The sequence below is a fragment of the Danio rerio genome, chromosome 11 (assembly GCF_052040795.2).
Source record: "Danio rerio strain M-AB ecotype USA chromosome 11, GRCz13ab, whole genome shotgun sequence".
NCBI classification, from domain to species: Eukaryota; Metazoa; Chordata; class Actinopteri; order Cypriniformes; family Danionidae; genus Danio; species Danio rerio.
This window is the reverse complement of record NC_141031.1, coordinates 33,489,875-33,508,912: the sequence shown is the minus strand read 5'-3', so window position 1 is coordinate 33,508,912 and position 19,038 is coordinate 33,489,875. Positions and strand designations below refer to the sequence as shown.

Sequence of the window (19,038 nt, the reverse complement as noted above, 5' to 3'; positions counted from 1 at the left end):
TTGTCTTGGTAAGCTGTAGAAAAAGAGGAGTTCTAGGCCTGAAAAGTTCACTATCCCTCACCTGACTTGTCGGGGAGAGGAAATAGAAAATACATTAGTTCCACGATGATCTCCATTGAATAAGAAAGTCATGGTAGTATTTGGATCGATCTGGTGAATTTAATGCCAAACAATTTTGGTATTTATTGATGATTTATTGGCTCTGTGAGTCAATGGGTTTTTAATTCAGTAATGGTTTGTTAAGTCTGATTCAAACAAGCAAATTTGAGAATCTTTTTAACTGACTTGTCCTTTTTTTGTTTTTGCAAATTGGACATTTACTTGCATGTCACGATGCAATAAGATAACTTTAGTTAAGCATGGATGTGAAGTAGCTGTTGAAGTGTGATTCAAAACAGTGAATTTGTGAATCTTTTGAGGCATTGTGCTGAAACGTTCATGTTTTTGAATCACCCAAGGAATGTAAAAATAAAAATAGTACGAAGCAATTACTTGATGAGAGCAAATCATTACCTTTTTGAACAATTGACAAAATTAATGCACCAAAAAAGTTTCTTTAAAAAAAACGCGAGCGCGCAGGGCAAACTTCAATAATCTTTTGACTGACTCATACATTTTCCTTCGGTTTAGTTCTGTATTTATCAGTGGAATGAATCACCATCTATTTTGGCATGTGTTTTATGCAGCGGGAGCCCTTCCAGCTGCAACCCAGTACTGGGAAACAACCATACAAATGCATTCACACTCATACACTACAACTAATTTTGTTAACCCAGTTTGCCTTTACTGCATGTATTTGGACTGAGGGGGAATCCGTAGCACCTGTTTCCCACACACAAACACAGGACAGACATGCAAACTCCACACAGAAATGACAAACCATCCCTGCCCAGCCGGGACTTGAACAAGTGACCTTCTTGCTGGGAGGCAACACTCCTAACCACTGAGCCACAGTGCTGCCTTTGATTTATAAGCCCAATCCCAATTCTACCCCTTAGCCCTGCCCCTTACCCCTTGTTATGCACATTCACATGAAGGGGTAAGGATGTGCCAATTCTCTTTAGTTTGAAGGCGTAGGGCTAAGGGGAACGGCTAGATTCCCCTTGAAACAGAGATTTTTCAGGACCACATGTGAAACCAAAGGGTACAAAAAATTCCCAAAATACACCATCTATAACGGCAACTTGGCTGCTCATGGAAGGAGATGCATGTTTTGTAATTATTGCGAATTTTTAAAACAAACTGTTTTAATACATTCATAACCGCGTTTGTGTTTTACCGTCATGCTTTTAAAAAAACTTGCTAAAATAAAAAACGATGACACTCGATGACGCTCGAATCCCCTGTCAAAAAAGTCTAGTGGCTGAGAATGAGCTTTTTCATATGAAGCAAGAGATCGCGATGACATGATGACGTGTGCAGGTGTTGTAGTGGTGTCCCATATTTAGGGGTAAATTTTGAAGCCCTTCCTCTTCACACTCTGTTTCAAGGGCCAAGAGGAACGGGAAGGGGTACAAAAACAGAGTTAGGATTGGGCCTTTCTCTTTAGATAAGCTTGAAATGGCTGTGTTGTTAAATAGGATATTAAATGAAACTCTCATAAGGTGTTGCAGTAGAAAGTGTTTCTGAAGAGGATGTGAAATGTTTCACTTGGAAAAAAAAAACATTGTAACACAGTTAAGATAATTTTAAGATTCTTTTATGCTCTTTGTTCCAATAAAATCTTGACCAACATCTCACCATTGTAATAAAAGCAAAAAAAGTGGGAATTGTTCATTTAGAAATAATCCGTAATGACAGTTATGAGTGTGTGATTTCTGCCATGCTTAAAAAAACAAGACTCTGAGTAGAACCCACAGTAAACTCCTTTAACAAAATGAAAACCCTAATACTTATCCACCATTTCCTTTGCCTGATAAAAAATAAAGAAGTCTCTGCGAGAAATACTGAAAAGAATATGTACAAGCATACAGCAGTTTCATCAAACACTTGTAACAAGCTAAAGACAAGGCATGCCCATCATCACAAGGTTTACAAAGAGGGCCGAGCTGCAGACCAGAGAAAATTTGTGCAATTTGTCATGAATATGTGGCAGATTTCGTAACTTTCTGTGTGTCTGGTGGTTTATATTCATTTGTGCTGGTTAAATAGAGGTATTATACTGTATGATTCTGTCAGATGATGACTCGATTCCTCATCATTGCGTGTCAAGGGTCAAAGACAACTTGGCGTCTAACTAATATTAAGGTACACCTTCAAAAACCATATATTAAATGGAATATGCACAACAGAACGACACGTATACAGTATAGCACCATGTAAGCTAATGTGACATTTCCTCCTTTATATTCCAAGACTCGTTCCTTAATGGGAAAGTTTTACATGGTTTTGATTTTATAGTACAACATAAAATGATTTGGTGTAGGATCCACAATTTGCATGATCCATTAGTAAGAAGGTTAAACCAACTGAAAAGATAAATTTTGGTCAATAGGCCGGGTGACATTTTGAGGCGACATGTTCAAGTAATTGAGAAGAAAGAAATCCAGTATAGAGCAGCCACAGTGTCTTATCTGGCTGCAGCTGCATTGTTGCTTGTGCTTTTTTCCTTTTTAGCGGGAACTGTGTTTTTTGATTGAGTAGAAGCTTTGGTTCGATTCCTGACAGTTGTGTTGGTGGCTTTGTTTGGTGATGGTTTGGTGTCCTTTGCAGGATTGCTGCAAGTAGTAGTCCTAGACTTCAATGGGAGCTCCACAGTGGTTCGGAGGGCAAACGGTTGCTTGCGGGATTCAATAACAGCAGTTCGCAAGTGTAGCCTATGGGGCGAGGGACTAGCTATACGGGCTGAAGAGAAAGTGCAGTTTGCGGTGCTTAAGCTGCGGCGGGATGCTGCAGGAATACAGGAGAGAGGCATGCAATTGCTTCCACTTGGCATGGTCGAATGGGACAGAGTTGATTTTGATCTTGCATGAAATGCTGGAGCACTTGATCCTGATTGTGACTGTACTTTTGGGCTAAAGGGATTCAAACAAAATTACATTTATTGCATTAGCTTGTTGTCAGTTGTGTTGTGCAAAATTTAGATAGAACTTGCTGCTAAAAAACTAGCATTGCTTATCATTGGCATGAGTTGTTTTACAGGATGGGACCAGTATAGGACACTGGTTGCTAGACACCAGCATAAGGTATGATGGTTTAGGTGCCATTTACACTACTGCCTTTTTCAGGGTTCATACAGTCATGGAAAACCTGGAACAGTCATGGAATTTTGACATGGCATTTTCCAGGTCTGGAAAAGTTTTGGAAAAAGAGAAAAACCCACAAAGTTTTGGAAAAGTCATGGAAATTAGTTTAACAAATATCTGTATTCTTGAATTAGGGCTGCGTGATATTGGAAAAATCTGACATTAGCATATTTTGTATTTCTGTGATATATATTGCATTGTGAATACAATTTCACCAGATGATTTAACGGGTTTATTTAGATTGTTTGGGGTTTTTTGTAGGAAAGTGAATCTCGAATAATATATAACAAATAAATTACAAGCATAGATAAATAAAATATAGTAAAGATAAAAGTGAATTAAAGTTTTCAGGTTTTCACTATTCCGGAACAGATATTGAATAATCAACACTACATAGTCTTCATTGTAGATTATTTCATCTTTATTAAAGTTAAAAAAAAATGACTCGTAGCCGAATGTTTTAAACTCTGAAATATTGAAATGTTCACAAAATCACAGGCCTTAAAGGGACATTTTACTTTTTAAGATTAAAATGTACTCCCCATTTACTCACACTTCACTTGTTTCAACACTATAGGAGTTATTCAATTACATTATTTTTGTGCCATTTAAAAAAGAAAACTAATAAATGTTTGAAACAAGTGAAGGGTGTAATGAAAAGGGTACTGTAAGTAATTATTGGGTGAACAATCTCTTTAAAAATGCATGCAGATGATAAACTTTTACTCCATTATGATTAAACTCTATATTAAACTATAATCCCAACATTGCATATGATGCAATATGACTATTGCATATACACACACATTGTGATATTGATGCTAAAACGATATATTGTGCAGCCCTAACTTGAATGTAGGTTACTTGTCTACTTCTTTTCTGTCCTTGGCCAAACACTTGCTCTCACGTTGTCAGTGCTGTGTAAGCATGATCAAAATCAATTTTACATAGAGATAAAAACAAATTTAAACAAAATAGATTGTTGCGTGGTCTATGATATGCTGTAATAAATTTGAATGTCATTGTTTTTTATTATTTACCATGTATATGTAGACATTTCATAAAAACATTACGTCATGAAAATGTACTTTAAAAGTTTTGGAAATGTCTTGGAAAAGTCATGGAATTTTTGTAGCAAAAAAGTGTATATACAGTACCCTGCTTTTTGTTTTAAAAAGAGTATTTGTTTTTAAAGGCTACTCCAGCATGTTTGACCTATGAAAACAGGGCATTTTGAAATTACAGAAGACTCCATTTTAGTTTGGAAACCCTGGTGATTTAGTTCTGTTTTTAAAATAAGCAGGCACAGATATTCACAACCGCTCTATGACTGGTCTGCGTATCATGACCATTACACAAAAGGTAGACTGTGATGCCGAGTTCAGACTGCATGATTTTGGTCCCGATTTTGACTCGCCGACAGGTTTTGAGAAATCGCTGACAAATGCCTGAAATCACAGGCAAATCGGTGCTTGTGCATGTTAGTGACAATCAAACAGTATGAACTATCAAACACACGATCCAAGAGAATCGCAGATGAGTCACCGATGCCTGTGAGATATTTGGCATGCTATGAATCTTGAACTGTTGGTGATTCAAATCATGCCATGTAAAATGAGTTTTGACTAAAAATACCATCAGCGATCGCCCACAGCCAATGAGAGAGCAGCATTCACTAGACTAGTGCGTGTGTACCTGCAGGAGGCTGGGGGAGAAGTTGAAAGCGCTCCTTTTCAGTTTATTTGGACCCAATAAATGGAAGAAAAACTATAGTAAATTTGGCAGGAGCACCTGTGTCTGTTTGACATGTCATGTGAGCAATATCACAACCGGGTCAAAAAAGAAAGTTGAGGAGAAATTGCTTATTCCCTTCAAACCTAGGTAAGCAAATATGTAAATTTTCTACATCAATAAAGGCTTTTTTCTTATTATGCAGTTAAAAACAAAAGATATACTACGTGTTTTTGGCTGTGAGACAAAAGTTTGGTCGGATGTCAGCGATTCTTTCTATTGTAAAGTCATGCAATGTGAAAGTCCTTGTCGCCAATCCATCTTGCAGTGTAAACAAAGCAGCAACTAAACACTAGCCCAAATAGTCATGCCGTGTGAAAACATCTGTGACGGGACTACTTTGAAAATCATGCAGTCTGAACTCAGCATAAGTGAATGTGAGACTTTTAGGCAGTGTAGTGTGGACAGATATCATTTTCTGAAATGCTATAAAAACGCCGGTGTGGACAAGGTGCATTTTCATTATAAAATGCCATTTTAAGATGTACAGAGCTCAGCATATAAAAGTACACCCCTCACAAATCTATCATTTAAACTCATCTTTTTAATAGAAAGCTCTACAATATTACATTTGTGCATATACATTAGTCAGTACTGTCTGACAGTGATAAGCTTACCATTATCAGTGGTCTTACAATACCAGTCCTAAAAGTAGCACACCCAAATTTATATATTATAGAAAAATATTAAAAACAATTTTTTTTAAAATATAAAAAAATCAAGATAAACAAAAAATAAATAAATAAAAAATGTTGTTAAAATTTTGTAGTTTGTCATTTTTTTTTTTATATTTTACGTCAATTTAACAGTATTACCTTTCAATTTCTAAATATGTTTGGTGACTAAAATATTATTTTAATAAATATTTCTGTTAAATAAATCTGTTTTGTTTAAATGCACCAAAACGCATTGCCTATATTTACTGAGAAATGGATAAAAATATTTATTTTCAAAATGGGGTGTACTCAATTATGCTGAGCACTTTAAATGCAGTAGTGTAATTTACACCTTACATTATGGGACCAGCATGGAATGCACTTTGTTGGTCACCAACATAAGGTATGTTTTATATCAGGGGTGACCAAACCTGTACCTGGAGATCAACATTCCTACAGATTTCAGTTGCAACCCACATCAAACACACCTGCGTGTAATTATCAAGTGCTGTCCAGGTCCAAATTAATTGGTTCAGGTGTGTTTGATTAGGGTTGGAGCTGAACTCTACAGGATGGTAGATCTCCAGGAACAGGGTTGAGCCATCTTGTTTTATGTGATAAGACCAGCATGGGATGCTGCATGTTGGTCACTGTTCATCAGAATGGGACCAGCAACTGGTCTACCAACAAAACCTACACTAGACATGCTCTATCATACACCTGCCTAGACCTACTTGGAATTCAATTTGGTTCACGGCTCCCTTTAATTTCATAGGGGTGAATTCGATTGAATTAGCAACATCTTATTTGAAAAATTGAAATGTAATTTCAACTGGAACAGCAAGAAGAGGAATACACATGCTTTAAATTTTATTCTAAATAGTGCACAACCTTGTCTTTCAAGCATGTTCTTAATAAATATGTAACATTTCATTATAATGAGGTAGACTTACCCATTGCTTGCTTTTTGTTCTAATTTTGCAGCTTCAGGTTGGCTCAAAGGAGGTGCAACAACTAGTTTAGTCGAAGGCTTCCTTATTGGGGTGACTGGTCGAGGGATCCTGCTGTGCCAGCCAGTTTGGTGCTTTTCCTCAGCCTCCTTCTTGAGCTTGTTTAGGGAATCATCAGATTCAAGAACATCTTCTTCCGAGCCTGTAGTAGAAAGAGTCTCTGAAGGTCTCTTGGGCTCATCTCCAGAAGATAACGAAGATGATGTCCTGGAATTCAGTCTTATCCAGCGACCCTGACGATGTCTTTCCACAACTTGACGGGCCAGGTCTTGCTGCATGACTCTTCTACGCATTCGTTCTTTGGTGGACAGGGATTTCTCAGATCCTGGCTCCTCTTCCGGGACTAGAATAGGAATCCGACTTCTGCTTCTTGGCCTTGGAGGTTTAGAAACAATATCAGGTACTGTGCTCCCCTCTTGAATTTCTTCTTTTGGTTTTTCGTCCTGATTGGAGTCAATTGTTGAATCTTGAATGATGGGTTCCATAGACTGTACACATAGAGGATCCGTAGGATTTTCTTGCTTTACAGTTGATTCATTTGGCAAAGACCCATCTAGGACATTAGGTACCTGAGATTCCTCTGTAAGAATCTGAGAGATGACTTCAGACTGGACACAAGCTGCACCTCCTCCTGGCTCTGGTTTGTCTTTTGTCAGTTTGGACTGTAATTTGCCTTCAACCTCCTGTAAAACTTCCAGAACCTGTCCACTACTGGAAGACATAACATTCAGATGGGTTGTCTCTGCAATGTGTACAAAAGTTTGCTCCACTTTGGAGAAAAGGGGTGATGCAATTGAGGCAGAGGCCACTGGAGTTGTTGAGATTGTTACCACTGGTTTAGATGACTGTATGAATGGGTCAAACCCAGTTACATCGGCTTGCCTTCCATCTATAGGTCTCTCTGCTTGCTTGATGTCCTCTTGTTTCTGGACCTCTGATTGACCTTGATTTTCATTTTGAGGGGCATCAAAACTCCCCACACCCTGATCAACTTCAGCCCTGATTATAGCATTTGGTGACTTCTTCGTGTCTCCTGGTGAAAACAAAACAAGGGTGTTTGAGACATCTTCTTGGTCAGGATCTACATCAGCAACCGAACCTGGTTCTTTTGACTCTTTTTGTGGATCATCGGCAACCAAGGTAGATGGAGCCCCATCTTGACTACGTTCAGTACTCTTTTCACTTGCTCCGCTGCTTGATTCGCTCTTTGTGACGTCATCATCTCTTGGCCCCTCATCTTGTGTCTCAGGCGGTGTGGCTGTGAAGGCCCGGCGCTGGTGAAGGCTTCCTGTAAGCATGACTGTAAGGAAGTCGGCTCTCTTAGCCTGCAGCTTTGGAAGTATATGGAACATCTCCTTCTCAGAGGATGGGGATTTAGTCCTGTAGTCAGTGGGTGATAATAGAGGCTCACTTGGGGTTGGGGCCTAAAAAAACAACAAACAAACATAAATGTTACTCTTCTGCCATATTTACAAGGCATTTTGAGAACATTTATATTACAAGCATTCATTTAGCAGATGCTTTTAGATGAAGTGACTTACAAGTGAGGATAAAAGAAATTCTTCAAATTACAAGAGCAGCATTATATAAAATAGATGTGATGTCTATTATAAAACTGCAGTTCATTTGGAAGGGTACCTGTTTGGTGTAAAGATGATCCCTTTTTCTGCCTTTTTAAATGCATTTTGTGACACCAAACAAACTTTCCTGCTTAAAGGTTCATCAAAGGATCGATCAGTTGTATCCTTTGAAATAATTTCATTCCATAGAGCCTTTTAAAGGGGCCAGTTTTGAGCACTTAAGTTTGAAACAACACTTGAGTATGGTGACCATGATTGTTTTTACTGCAAAGTGCCCCTGAAATATCTGATTTGGAATGCACTCTAAGGGTGCTTTTACACTAGGTCTATTGATCCGCACCCGAGTTCGTTTGACGTTTGAGTATGGTACGTTTAGCTATTGTGAATGCTGAGGTGGTCTGGAATACGGTTCGTGTAAACTCTGGTCCTGTTCACTTCTGATATGAATGCAATGGTGCCAAACAACAAAAGTGAACCGCCAACTGTACAACAAACGTAGCCCTATATAAAATTCTGAAGACTGCAAATTATGTAGCCAGAGGTACGTATGGCTGCATTTAATTTTTTAAGCAAATGCTATGGGGCGGTATGCCACCATTCCTTTTTTGCGCTTACCAGCTGACCGATTATCTCTGTATGGACAGCTTTCCCGCTGTAACCAGTTTGTCCCGTTAGCTCGTCGGTGGAATTGAGACGCAGAGAGGAGTTGACCACGATGACAGGGTTCGAGTCCGGTGAAGAATGGTTCCAGAAATCAGGTAAGGGGTTAATTAATTAATAAAATGGGTTGGGTTTAGGGGAGATGGAGGATGGGTCAGTCAATTAAACATACCTCTTATTAGAACCAAAAACATACCTCCTGGGATGTATTTCACGGTCTCCAGAAATGTACATAGAGACACATTTTCAGAATGAGCCTGGGCTGTTTTTTTGTGGTTGCAAAACCAAAAGATTCAGTTAAAGCCCCATGATATGCATAAGTCTCCATTTTTGCTGGTTTGCTTTCGTGGCCTTCACCTAGCAACAGCTGTCCACAAAAGAGCTGCTTGATGATGCAAGCGTACCAAGGTGCAGAAAGAAAAAAAAAAGACAGCGTAAACACAAACCAGCCAAGAGGGGACAATCGAACTTAAGTTCGGACCAGGCATTCAGACTAAGTGTGAAAGCACCCTAAGTTAGTTTAGCAGGTTTTTTATTGAGTCCTTTTATAGAGTGTTTTTAGGAAATGTATGATGCATAAAGAGAGGAATAGGAAAGAGTGTGTTTCCTACAAGTGTCTTGTCAAGCTGACTCACCTTTGTGAAGCACAGTCAAGATTGCATAATGCTATCCCAGAGTGTTTATAGCAGAGGTCACCAATCTCTGTCCTGGAGGGCCGGTGTCCTTGCAGAGTTTTGTTCCAACTTGCCTCAACACACTTGCCTTTATGTTTCAAGTACACCTAGTAAGACCTTGATAAGCTTGTTCAGGTGTGTTTGATTAGGGTTGGAGCTAAAATCTGCTGCACACCGGCCCTCCAGGAACATGTTTGGTGACCACTGGTTTATAGGATGTGTGGTGCACCTATGATTTTGAAAAACAAAAACTATGAGGAAAAAGTTCCTGGACATTTTGAAGACCACACTTACTTTATATGAGTGTAGTACTTAAAAACTGGGTTCCTGCAAGCTTTACTAAAGCATTTTATTAATTTCTATGGATGAAATCATTGCTATGCACCCACACAATGCATTTATTTATTTTTTTCTCAAACTTTAATTTTGTTTAAATTGTACACAAGCTTTTCAAGATTGTCTAGATTACATACATAAAAAAGGCACAAAAATGTGTTAAAGAGTTTTTCATATTACAGCAGCCAGTCATATTTTGCTCCCTTCCCTCCCCCCGCCAAGTGTATCCCAACATACAGGTTTTCTATACAATACATACAGACTAAAACCAACCAGATAACATGCCTTTTTATGTATACAGGATTGATTTCAATGTCTCTTTCTTGGATATGTATGTACATAGTATATCCTTTAATAAAAAAAAAACTTTAAAATACATGCTTTACTTGGAAATATTACAAGCATACTGTACAGTGATATTGTGATAGAAAAGGTAATATGCCTATAGTACATCAATCTAACAGATCATAGCCCATTTACATTACAGACTGTCACTGTAAATGAAAAATCTTGTTCTTAGGTGACTTGCCTGCTTACACAAAAGGAAAAAATAAAACTTTCTGCAAATCGTCTTTGACACTACTGCTATTACCCAAAGTGACACATAGATGTTTTTCATTGGAAATATATTGAATACATTTAAATATTGACAACAGTTGGTGCTTGTATTAGCTCTTATAAGAGCATATCTGTTGTTCTGTTTAACGTTGTTGCTTTTCAACTGTAAACCAGTATCAACATAACAGTTCATTGTGAAACTTTTCGCTCTCTACAGCCACAATTTTGCTCAAAATGTCCTTAATCCATCAGATCTTCCTACATAGATTACATAGAATGACCTTGCAATCAACAATATATCATACAACATGCACATTACAGCTATATTACAGCATTTTCCTTCATTTAAAAAAAGTTTAGTTGCGACAAAGGCATTGTGTATAGCAAGTACTGAAAACCATAGAAGCAGTTTAGTGGAGTGTAAATTACTTTCTTTTTGGTATTCCGAAGCATCACATGCAGATTTTCTTTAGTTAGAGAACTAGAAGGCCTTTGAAAAATAATTGTAAACCGTATAAATGAGCTTAAAGCAAATCCAAATGAAACGAAATATGGGACATGCTAACATTTTGTAATGGGAGATCTAAAAAGCACAAGTATGGAAGAGAGACACAAAGTGCTGTTCTCTCTACTATGCTTCAATGCTAATTTATTTGTCAATCCAGTATTTAGAATATCATCAATTCATATTTTAGACATCAAGTCGATCGATTAGTAAGCAAATCAGTGGTCAATATACAATGAAAACATAAAGGCATACACAAAATTGTCATACATTTTCATTTACTTTCATTGACCGACTTCTTTTGGTAGTCATGCAAAAACAAAGTTTTAACTGCTTTGTCCTTCCAACACTTCCTGGTCAACAGACCTGGACATTCTCAAAAATACTGACTTTTCTTGCATCATTCATTTTGTTTCTGTTAAATCACTGCTAAAACATTGATGTAAACCAGGCAAAAGCAGATGTGCAAAACAAGTGCAAGAGTTAGCAGCCTGTTTGGGTATATAAACAGTACATTCATGTGAGAAGCCATGACTGTGACAGTACCAGAAATATATTCAAAAACCAATCGAAAACGATACCTTCTGTTTTGTTTTGTCCTCATATGATAATTGTTGACACACTGTGATCGCGTAAAGGTGCGGTACACACTCCGAAAGTGATTTAATAATACACTTGTCATTTATATTTGCTTTCTGTTTGGAAACACTTCTTTCTGTTGTTAAAAATAAATATATTAAAGAGTGGATTTAGAAAGTATTCATAGCTCTTCACTTTTTTTCACATTTGTTTTTTTTTTACACGCAAATTTATTAAAAATAAAAAACCTGAAAAAAATCACATGTACAGAAGTATTCACAGCCTTTGCCGTGAAGCTCTAAATTGAGCTCAGGTACATTCTGTTTTCACTGATCATTCTTGAGATGTTTCAGCAGCTTCATTGGAGTTCGCCTGTGGCAAATTCAGTTGATTGGACATGATTTGAAAAGGCATACACCTGTCTATATAAGGTACTAGGGTTGACAGTGCATGTCAAAGCACAAACCAAGCATGAAGACAAAGGAATTGTCTGTAGACCTCTGAGACAGGACTGTCTCGAGGCACAAAGCTGGGGAAGGTTACAGAAAAAGTTCTGCTGCTCTGAGCACAGTGGCCTCCATCATCCAGAAGTGGAAGATATTTGGAACCAACAGGACTCTTCCTAGAACTGGCCGGCCATCTAAGCTGAGTGATCGAGGGAGAAGGGCCTTAGTCAGGGAGGTGCTTGTCACTGATAGTTACTCTGTCTGAGCTTCAGTCTTGTTCTGTGGAAAGAGGAAAATCTAACAGAAGGACAACCATCTGTGCAACAGTCCACCAATCAGACCTGTATGGTAACGTGGCCAGACGGAAGCCACTCACCACCTGGAATTTAGCAGAAGGCATCTGAAGGACTCTCAGACCATAAGAAACAAAATTCTATGGTCTGATGAGACTAAAATTGAACTCTTTGGAGTGAATGAAAGGCGTTACGTTTGGAGAAAACCAGGCACCGCTAATTACCAGGCTAATACCATCCCTACAGTGAAGCATGGTGGTGGCAGCATCATGCTGTGAGGATGTTCTTCAGCAGCAGGAACTGAAAGACTAGTCAAGATAGAGGGAAAGATGAATGCAGCAATGTACAGAGACATCCTGAATGAAAACCTGCTTCAGAGTGCTCTTGACCTCAGTATGGGGCAACGATTCAATTTCCAGCAGGACAATGACCCAAAGCACACCTCCAAAATATCAATGAAGTGGCTTCACAACAACTCTGTGAATGTCCTTGAGTGGCCCAGCCCGAGCCCAAATCATCCTATTGAACATCTCTGGAGAGATCTGAAATTAGCTGTACAAAGTCGCTTCCCCTCCAACCTGATAGAGCTTAAAAGGTACTAAAAAGAGGAATGAGCAAAAATCCCCAAAGACAGGTGTGCCAGTGTTGTGGCATCAAGGTTGTGGCACAAAAAGACTTGAGGCTGTAATTGCTGCCAAAGGTGCATCAACAAAATATTGCGCAAAGGCTGTGAATACTTATGTAAAAGGGATTTTTTAGGTTTTTATTTTTAATAATTTTGCAACAATTTAAAAAAAAAATGTATCATTGTCATAATGGGGTATTGTGTGTAGAATGTTAAGGAAATAAATGAATTTAATCATTTCTGGAATAAGGCTGTAACATAAAAATATGTGGAAAAAGTGAAGCGCTATGTATGTAAATGTATGAATATATATATATATATATATATATATATATATATATATATATATATATATATATATATATATATATATAAAGAAATTATAGCACAAATAAATCATTTTCCAAACAATTTAGGAGCATTTTAAGAGGCGAGATGAAATAAATGATCCAACTTTCATAAATCAAGCTTACTATCTCATACTGTCAAAAATCTCCTGCTACCACAACACAACTTATGTTCAAGCCTAAACCAAAGCCCTCATAAACATGAAGATTATTCAACAAAAGTGCTATTAAATCTTCTACAAATGTACATAACGTTTTCTAGAATACGCCCTTATTTTTAGAAACACGGGCGGATTAATTAAACACGCCTCCTTTTACACTTCTCAATCTTGAAACCTCCAATTCACATCTTATTGCAATCATTCGCTTTTTTGCTCGCCTACAATACAGCTATGGCTCCAATTCGGTGTCTTTTTATTTTCTTAAAGTGCAATAGTGAGAAACAGTACTCATAAGACCCTACCGCAATCGCGCACACATAATTCTGCTACTCAATAACACACGACACTAAACATGTGCATCCAATCCAATTCTAACAAGGAGGTATTCGATGAGATATAATGCTTCCATGGTGCATCAGAAGCTCTACGCACGCAAATATATGATTAAATAAGATATGGAAGCTTATTACAGAACACATAAAAGACGCTATATCATGAAAACTGCTTTAATTCTTATTATTTTTTTGCTTTTGCTTACTCTATGGCTATAATCATTGCAAAAAGTGGCAGATAAACAAACGTTAGTCCTAAAATTTCATTTGCTCAATGACTGTGGCTCATATTTAGCTTAGATAATCAGACTCCATCTTGCCACTCCATTGGTTATAAAAGCATAGACATATTATTCCCTTTAGCTCCTATAATTGCCTTTTTTAAACTTAAAACACTTTCATTCCGCTTGCATAACATCTCCTTTGTGAGGCAAAGCACCTTTAGAGCACAGAAAAATACAACTTTTTTTGTAACATTGAAAGCCTGTGTATGTATGGAACATTATGTAACATGACCGATGGCTCAGAAAGTGATACAATACTATTGCAATTAATTGTTTTATGTAAAAAATTGTAATAGTATTACGAATGTTGCTGTTTTTTTGCATGAAAGTCTATGACATAACTTGCATATTAAATCAGGGTGACAGAAATGCAACACACATGCAACCGAGATACAAAAACAACTGCATAAAACACACGGTGTCCTACCCAGACGTGATGTGACGCATGATTACATTGAGTTTTTTGTTCTAACCAGCTGTAAAAGCAACATCTGGCGAGTGACCAGGCTCATCTAAATAGCTTTAATGTTTAGTGCTGAGCATTCTAAGATATGCAAACCACAGTCAAAATCCAGAAAAGTGATTAGTAAACATTGCTGAGTAAACCCATCCGCTTGTTAAGCCGTGACGTATGAAATACTGTTTCCAGGTCGAAGCCGCTAGTCATTTGAATTGACAAAATATTCATTTATGATCACCTTTTAAATCACACATTAAAGTGAATATTATATAAAATCATGGTGTACACAACAGTCTCGGACACCAATATTTTAACAATTTACAAAAAATGAACCACTTTCTGGCCATCTCATATCAGGCATTGATAAATAAATATATATATATATATATATATATATATATATATATATATATATATATATATATATATATATATATATATATATATATATATATATATATATATATATAGCGATTGTGATATTCGAAAGTATTACATCGCTTTGTAAATGTTTAATACTAGCATTTGCTGAGCCTCCCCATACAGTTTAATATAGCGTTTGGACTAGCGATCACACTTAACAAGCAGATTGCTTTTAAAACAATTAGTTGACCCTACTTTCAAAAAGAGTAAACCTGTTGCCTTAAAAATGACTTGTGCGTCATTATTCAAATTAAGTCAATTTAACAGTTCCAATTTAAAACAGGTTTGTTCATTTTTTGAAGTTAAGTCAACGTGTCGCTTTTAAGGAAACAAGTTTGTTGGGTAACTTCAGTAACAATTTAGTTTAGGTCACAATTCATGCTATTAATAACTGGCTTATAACCTGCATTGTAAAAAAAAAAATCTTGTTGCCTTAAATTCAAATAAACTTTTCTAGTGATCTCAGCTTACATCAATCAATGGACTAAAATATTAAGTTAAACTTTGCATAACTTAAAAAACAAAACTAAGTTGAAATTTGATTTACTTTTAAAAGTAAGTTAAAGCAACATAAACATATTTGTTGTCTAGACTTTTTGTCATTACATTTTTTACAGTGTGCCTATTATTAACCCCTTAAGGCCCAAGGTGTTTTTACATGCATTTTTATTTCTCTTTGCTATTTGGGCTTATTGGAACCTAATTAGAATAAAACCTAAGTATCATCTTTTTATATGGTGTACTTTTAGAGAAAAATGATGTCCATATATGTTGACTTGTGGTCCGAATTTGCATAAAACACTTTTTCCTGACAATTTTTTAATGCATATATAACATATATATTTTTTGAACATGTTTTAACTATCAGAGAGTAAAAAAAATGTTTTTGCACAGCTAAAAATAGTATTTGGGACACTTCATATGCTGCAAAACAGTTGCAGGATGACACTGTGTGTATGTAACAAAATATAAAACATTCAAAGTAATTTAAATAGCCACTAAAGTGCTAAAATGTGCTGTCATTGCATGTGCCCACTCTGCCCTAGGAGGTTAAGATATTACGAATCATTAGTAGTTATAAAATATGATTTTATTCTGCATGCCTAATCCTACCCAAAACCCAACTTTTACCTTACTATCTATTAATAGAAAGCAAATTCGTAGTTAATTAAGCTAGTAGTGTTAGTTAAAGGTATGTTGACACCTTGAATTGTGACCTAAACTAATGTGTTACCGTAAATTCAACTAATCGTTTTTTTACAGCGCAGGAGATTCTGATTAAGAAACAGCTTCTATTTCTGCGCCATCAAACTGTGATGCTGACAATTTCAGAAAGTGATTGTGCTTTCATTTGTGTCGATAAGCGTGAGTTTGAAATGATGTCTTTGTGACCTTTTAGCCATACTGAATGCAACAATGGATTATTTCTGGTAAATTTCACACAAAACATTGCTGTTAATTTAGATATTGGAAACTCTTTTTATTCAGAATAACATTAATGAAGATTTTATAGATAAAACAGCTGTCTTTGGTCATTCATGAAATAAAAGTCCCTTTGACAATCAAAAAAAAAAAAAACCCAAAACATATAGAGGCAAAACAAAATGAATACCCGTGGCACAATAAGATTTAAGAACGTTTACAAAATGATGCAATTTTGCTGCTTGTTCAAACTACTTATTTCAAATGAGCTGCAACAACACAATTATTGAGATTTCTGGGACAACTTAATTGTTTTATGTTCAGTCTACTTGAATTTGTTCCATTAACTTAATCGAGTTGTGTTAGGACAACATGAATGATTTATGTGTAACCCTGCATTTTATCCAGAGTATGATCACACCAAAGCTTTCGATTAAAGGTAATAATGTTCTGTTTCCTATACAGATGGATTGTTTCCCTTCATAAGACCTCAACGTATCATCAGGCGCCATGGGTGTTATAAATTTTTTGCCTTTATATATTTAATTCGCTCTCAATTTTGACTTAATGACCAAAGACCTCAGTTTTAGCTAAAAAAAAACTTCTTCAATGTCCTATGATAGAAATCATGCTGCATCATGTCTGATTAGGACTTTAATACAGTCTTTGAATTTTCCCCGCAGAGTGACTGAAATGACTAAAGCGCCTGTTCATAACAAGCAGCGTGCATTCCTGTTTCAATCTTACAGCTCCAAAAAAGTTTATTGCATCAGAAAAGATCACATCTTTCCTTCAAAAAAAAATAAACAAATAAATTATCGTCCTTTAAAAAAAACACGTCTTTCGAATCAGTGTGTGAGAAGAGACTAACATCAGCTTTCCTCAGCTGTTCTTGTTCATCAGTTTGGCCAGCATCTGCTGGATCTGCAGACGGGACACGTTGAGCATGGAGTGCCTGCTGCGTGGAGATCCAGGCGGCTGCAGGGGAGCGTGACGTCTGGAGCCCGAGCGGAAGTTACCGTGAGCTGGGCTGCTTTCGGCGGACCGGCTCCGCTGGATGAAGGACGACGGGTACTGCTCTGTCTCCAACGTAGAAGACGAAAAGACATATGAAGCGAGACGGCGAAGCTGATTGGAGCGCGGTCCCGAGTGTGACCTGTCCTCGTCCAGCTGAAATAAAAGCAGAAAGAGCGTGCCTTGAAACTTACAAGCTTTTACGGAGGATTTGTATTTGTGACATTTAAGGCATCTTCCCCAGTCGCATGCAGTGAGGAGAACGCCCAACACTCAGAGGAAAAGAGAGAAAACGGTCTCTCTTTAAGTTACACAGACCTACAATGGGTTGCCTGGAAACACGTTTATTCACAAGAGACAAAGCTAAAGGGATAGCTATGGATATTTTTGGGATTTTCTTTTCGGTTGGGCGGCCAACATTGAGAGCCTCTTTATTCCACAGAGGCTGTTTTTGTTTGGTGCGGATCCACCTCTGGAAAAAAATGTGCCATATGTGTCCATGTACAAGACAATGAGTCGAGAGATTCCAGACTGAAGGCTACTTTGACCGTTTTGCCGATTGTGGTTTTAAAAAAAAGTGTCAACTTAAGTAAAAATGACTCGTCAGGCATACACACACAAACACACATGGATAAAAATGGGTAAGATGATGACAAACAGAAATCAAAGGAGAAAGAACAATGAGCAAGTTCATCAAACAGGTACAAAAGGGACTAGCCTAAACTGTGCTTACCGCAGAACACCTCTTTCGCTCTTCTTTTGTGGCTCCAGCGGCAGCCTTGGTATTTTCTTCATGGGTGAAATCAAACGTGATTTTGAGCGAAAAGGCACAGTGGGCATTAAAAAAGGTGAACTCTGCTGGGAAAACGAGCATCCTTTTGTTTTCGAGGGTTTGGCTAACATACAAAAGAGACAATCCAGCAATCTCAGTTCAGCTTGAAAGGCTGTGACTGTTTGTAGGAAAAACAAATGGCAAGGGGGAGGTTTTTCCAAAAATCATTTGGAAAAAATGCCCCCCAAAAAATATTTTTACACTTTTTTTTTGTATTTTGTGTTCTGCTTTAGTTCCTCTGAGAAAAACACTAATGACTGGCTAGCTTTTAAAAGTGCTGGTCTACTGAGTGTCATCTGGCTCACCCTAGTGGCAAAGAGCGGCTGGAGAAGTCTTTTTACACATTTTCTTATGAGGGATGACAAACATTAAAATATGAAAATGAATAAGTTCAATGTGAATCAGTGCAGATTTTCTTTAACTGAGCGGTTTAGTGCTGAGCATCCTAAAAGCAACAATGCCAAAATCTCAGCAGAAGACCGATAGTTTTCACAGTCAAAGACAGGTTAAATCATATTTTTGGGTGCGTGTATAAATGAAAAGATAGATGTAGCCTTGAAATCCCATTAGCAAATGTTATCTATGGCTTGGCAGAACTAGTTTATTTATTTTAATATTTTTGAAGGTGTAAAAAAAATCTTGTAAGGAAAAAAAAATCTGGCCTTCACGACTAGATCAGATACGGTTGTGGCGGGAAATTATCGAGAATTAATGTTATCATTTATCAAATTACCCAATAAATTGTATTTTATTAACACCTATTCCCACCCCAACCCTAAATCCAACTAACACAGTACTGTAAAAA

The 19,038-nt window shown here is 37.1% G+C and overlaps 1 protein-coding gene across 7 annotated transcripts in view; it reads right to left on the bottom strand.

The window, feature by feature from the left end:
• Window positions 1–1,683: 1,683 nt before the first annotated feature.
• The window catches only part of ttbk1a (tau tubulin kinase 1a), a 64,699-nt gene continuing 47,344 nt past the window's right edge, over window positions 1,684–19,038 (bottom strand). For 4 of the 7 annotated variants that reach the window (XM_087273906.1, XM_087273905.1, XM_087273907.1 and 1 more), the window contains 2 exons: window positions 6,646–8,126; window positions 1,684–3,014 (listed from right to left, as the gene is read on the bottom strand). In XM_087273906.1, the coding sequence (XP_087130032.1) occupies window positions 2,570–3,014; window positions 6,646–8,126 (1,926 nt within the window). In that variant the 3' untranslated portion in view covers window positions 1,684–2,569. Of the gene's footprint in view, window positions 3,015–6,645; window positions 8,127–15,749; window positions 17,558–19,038 lie in introns of those variants that run through there. The other 3 variants (XM_087273910.1, XM_087273909.1, XM_087273911.1) reach the window with 1 other exon arrangement.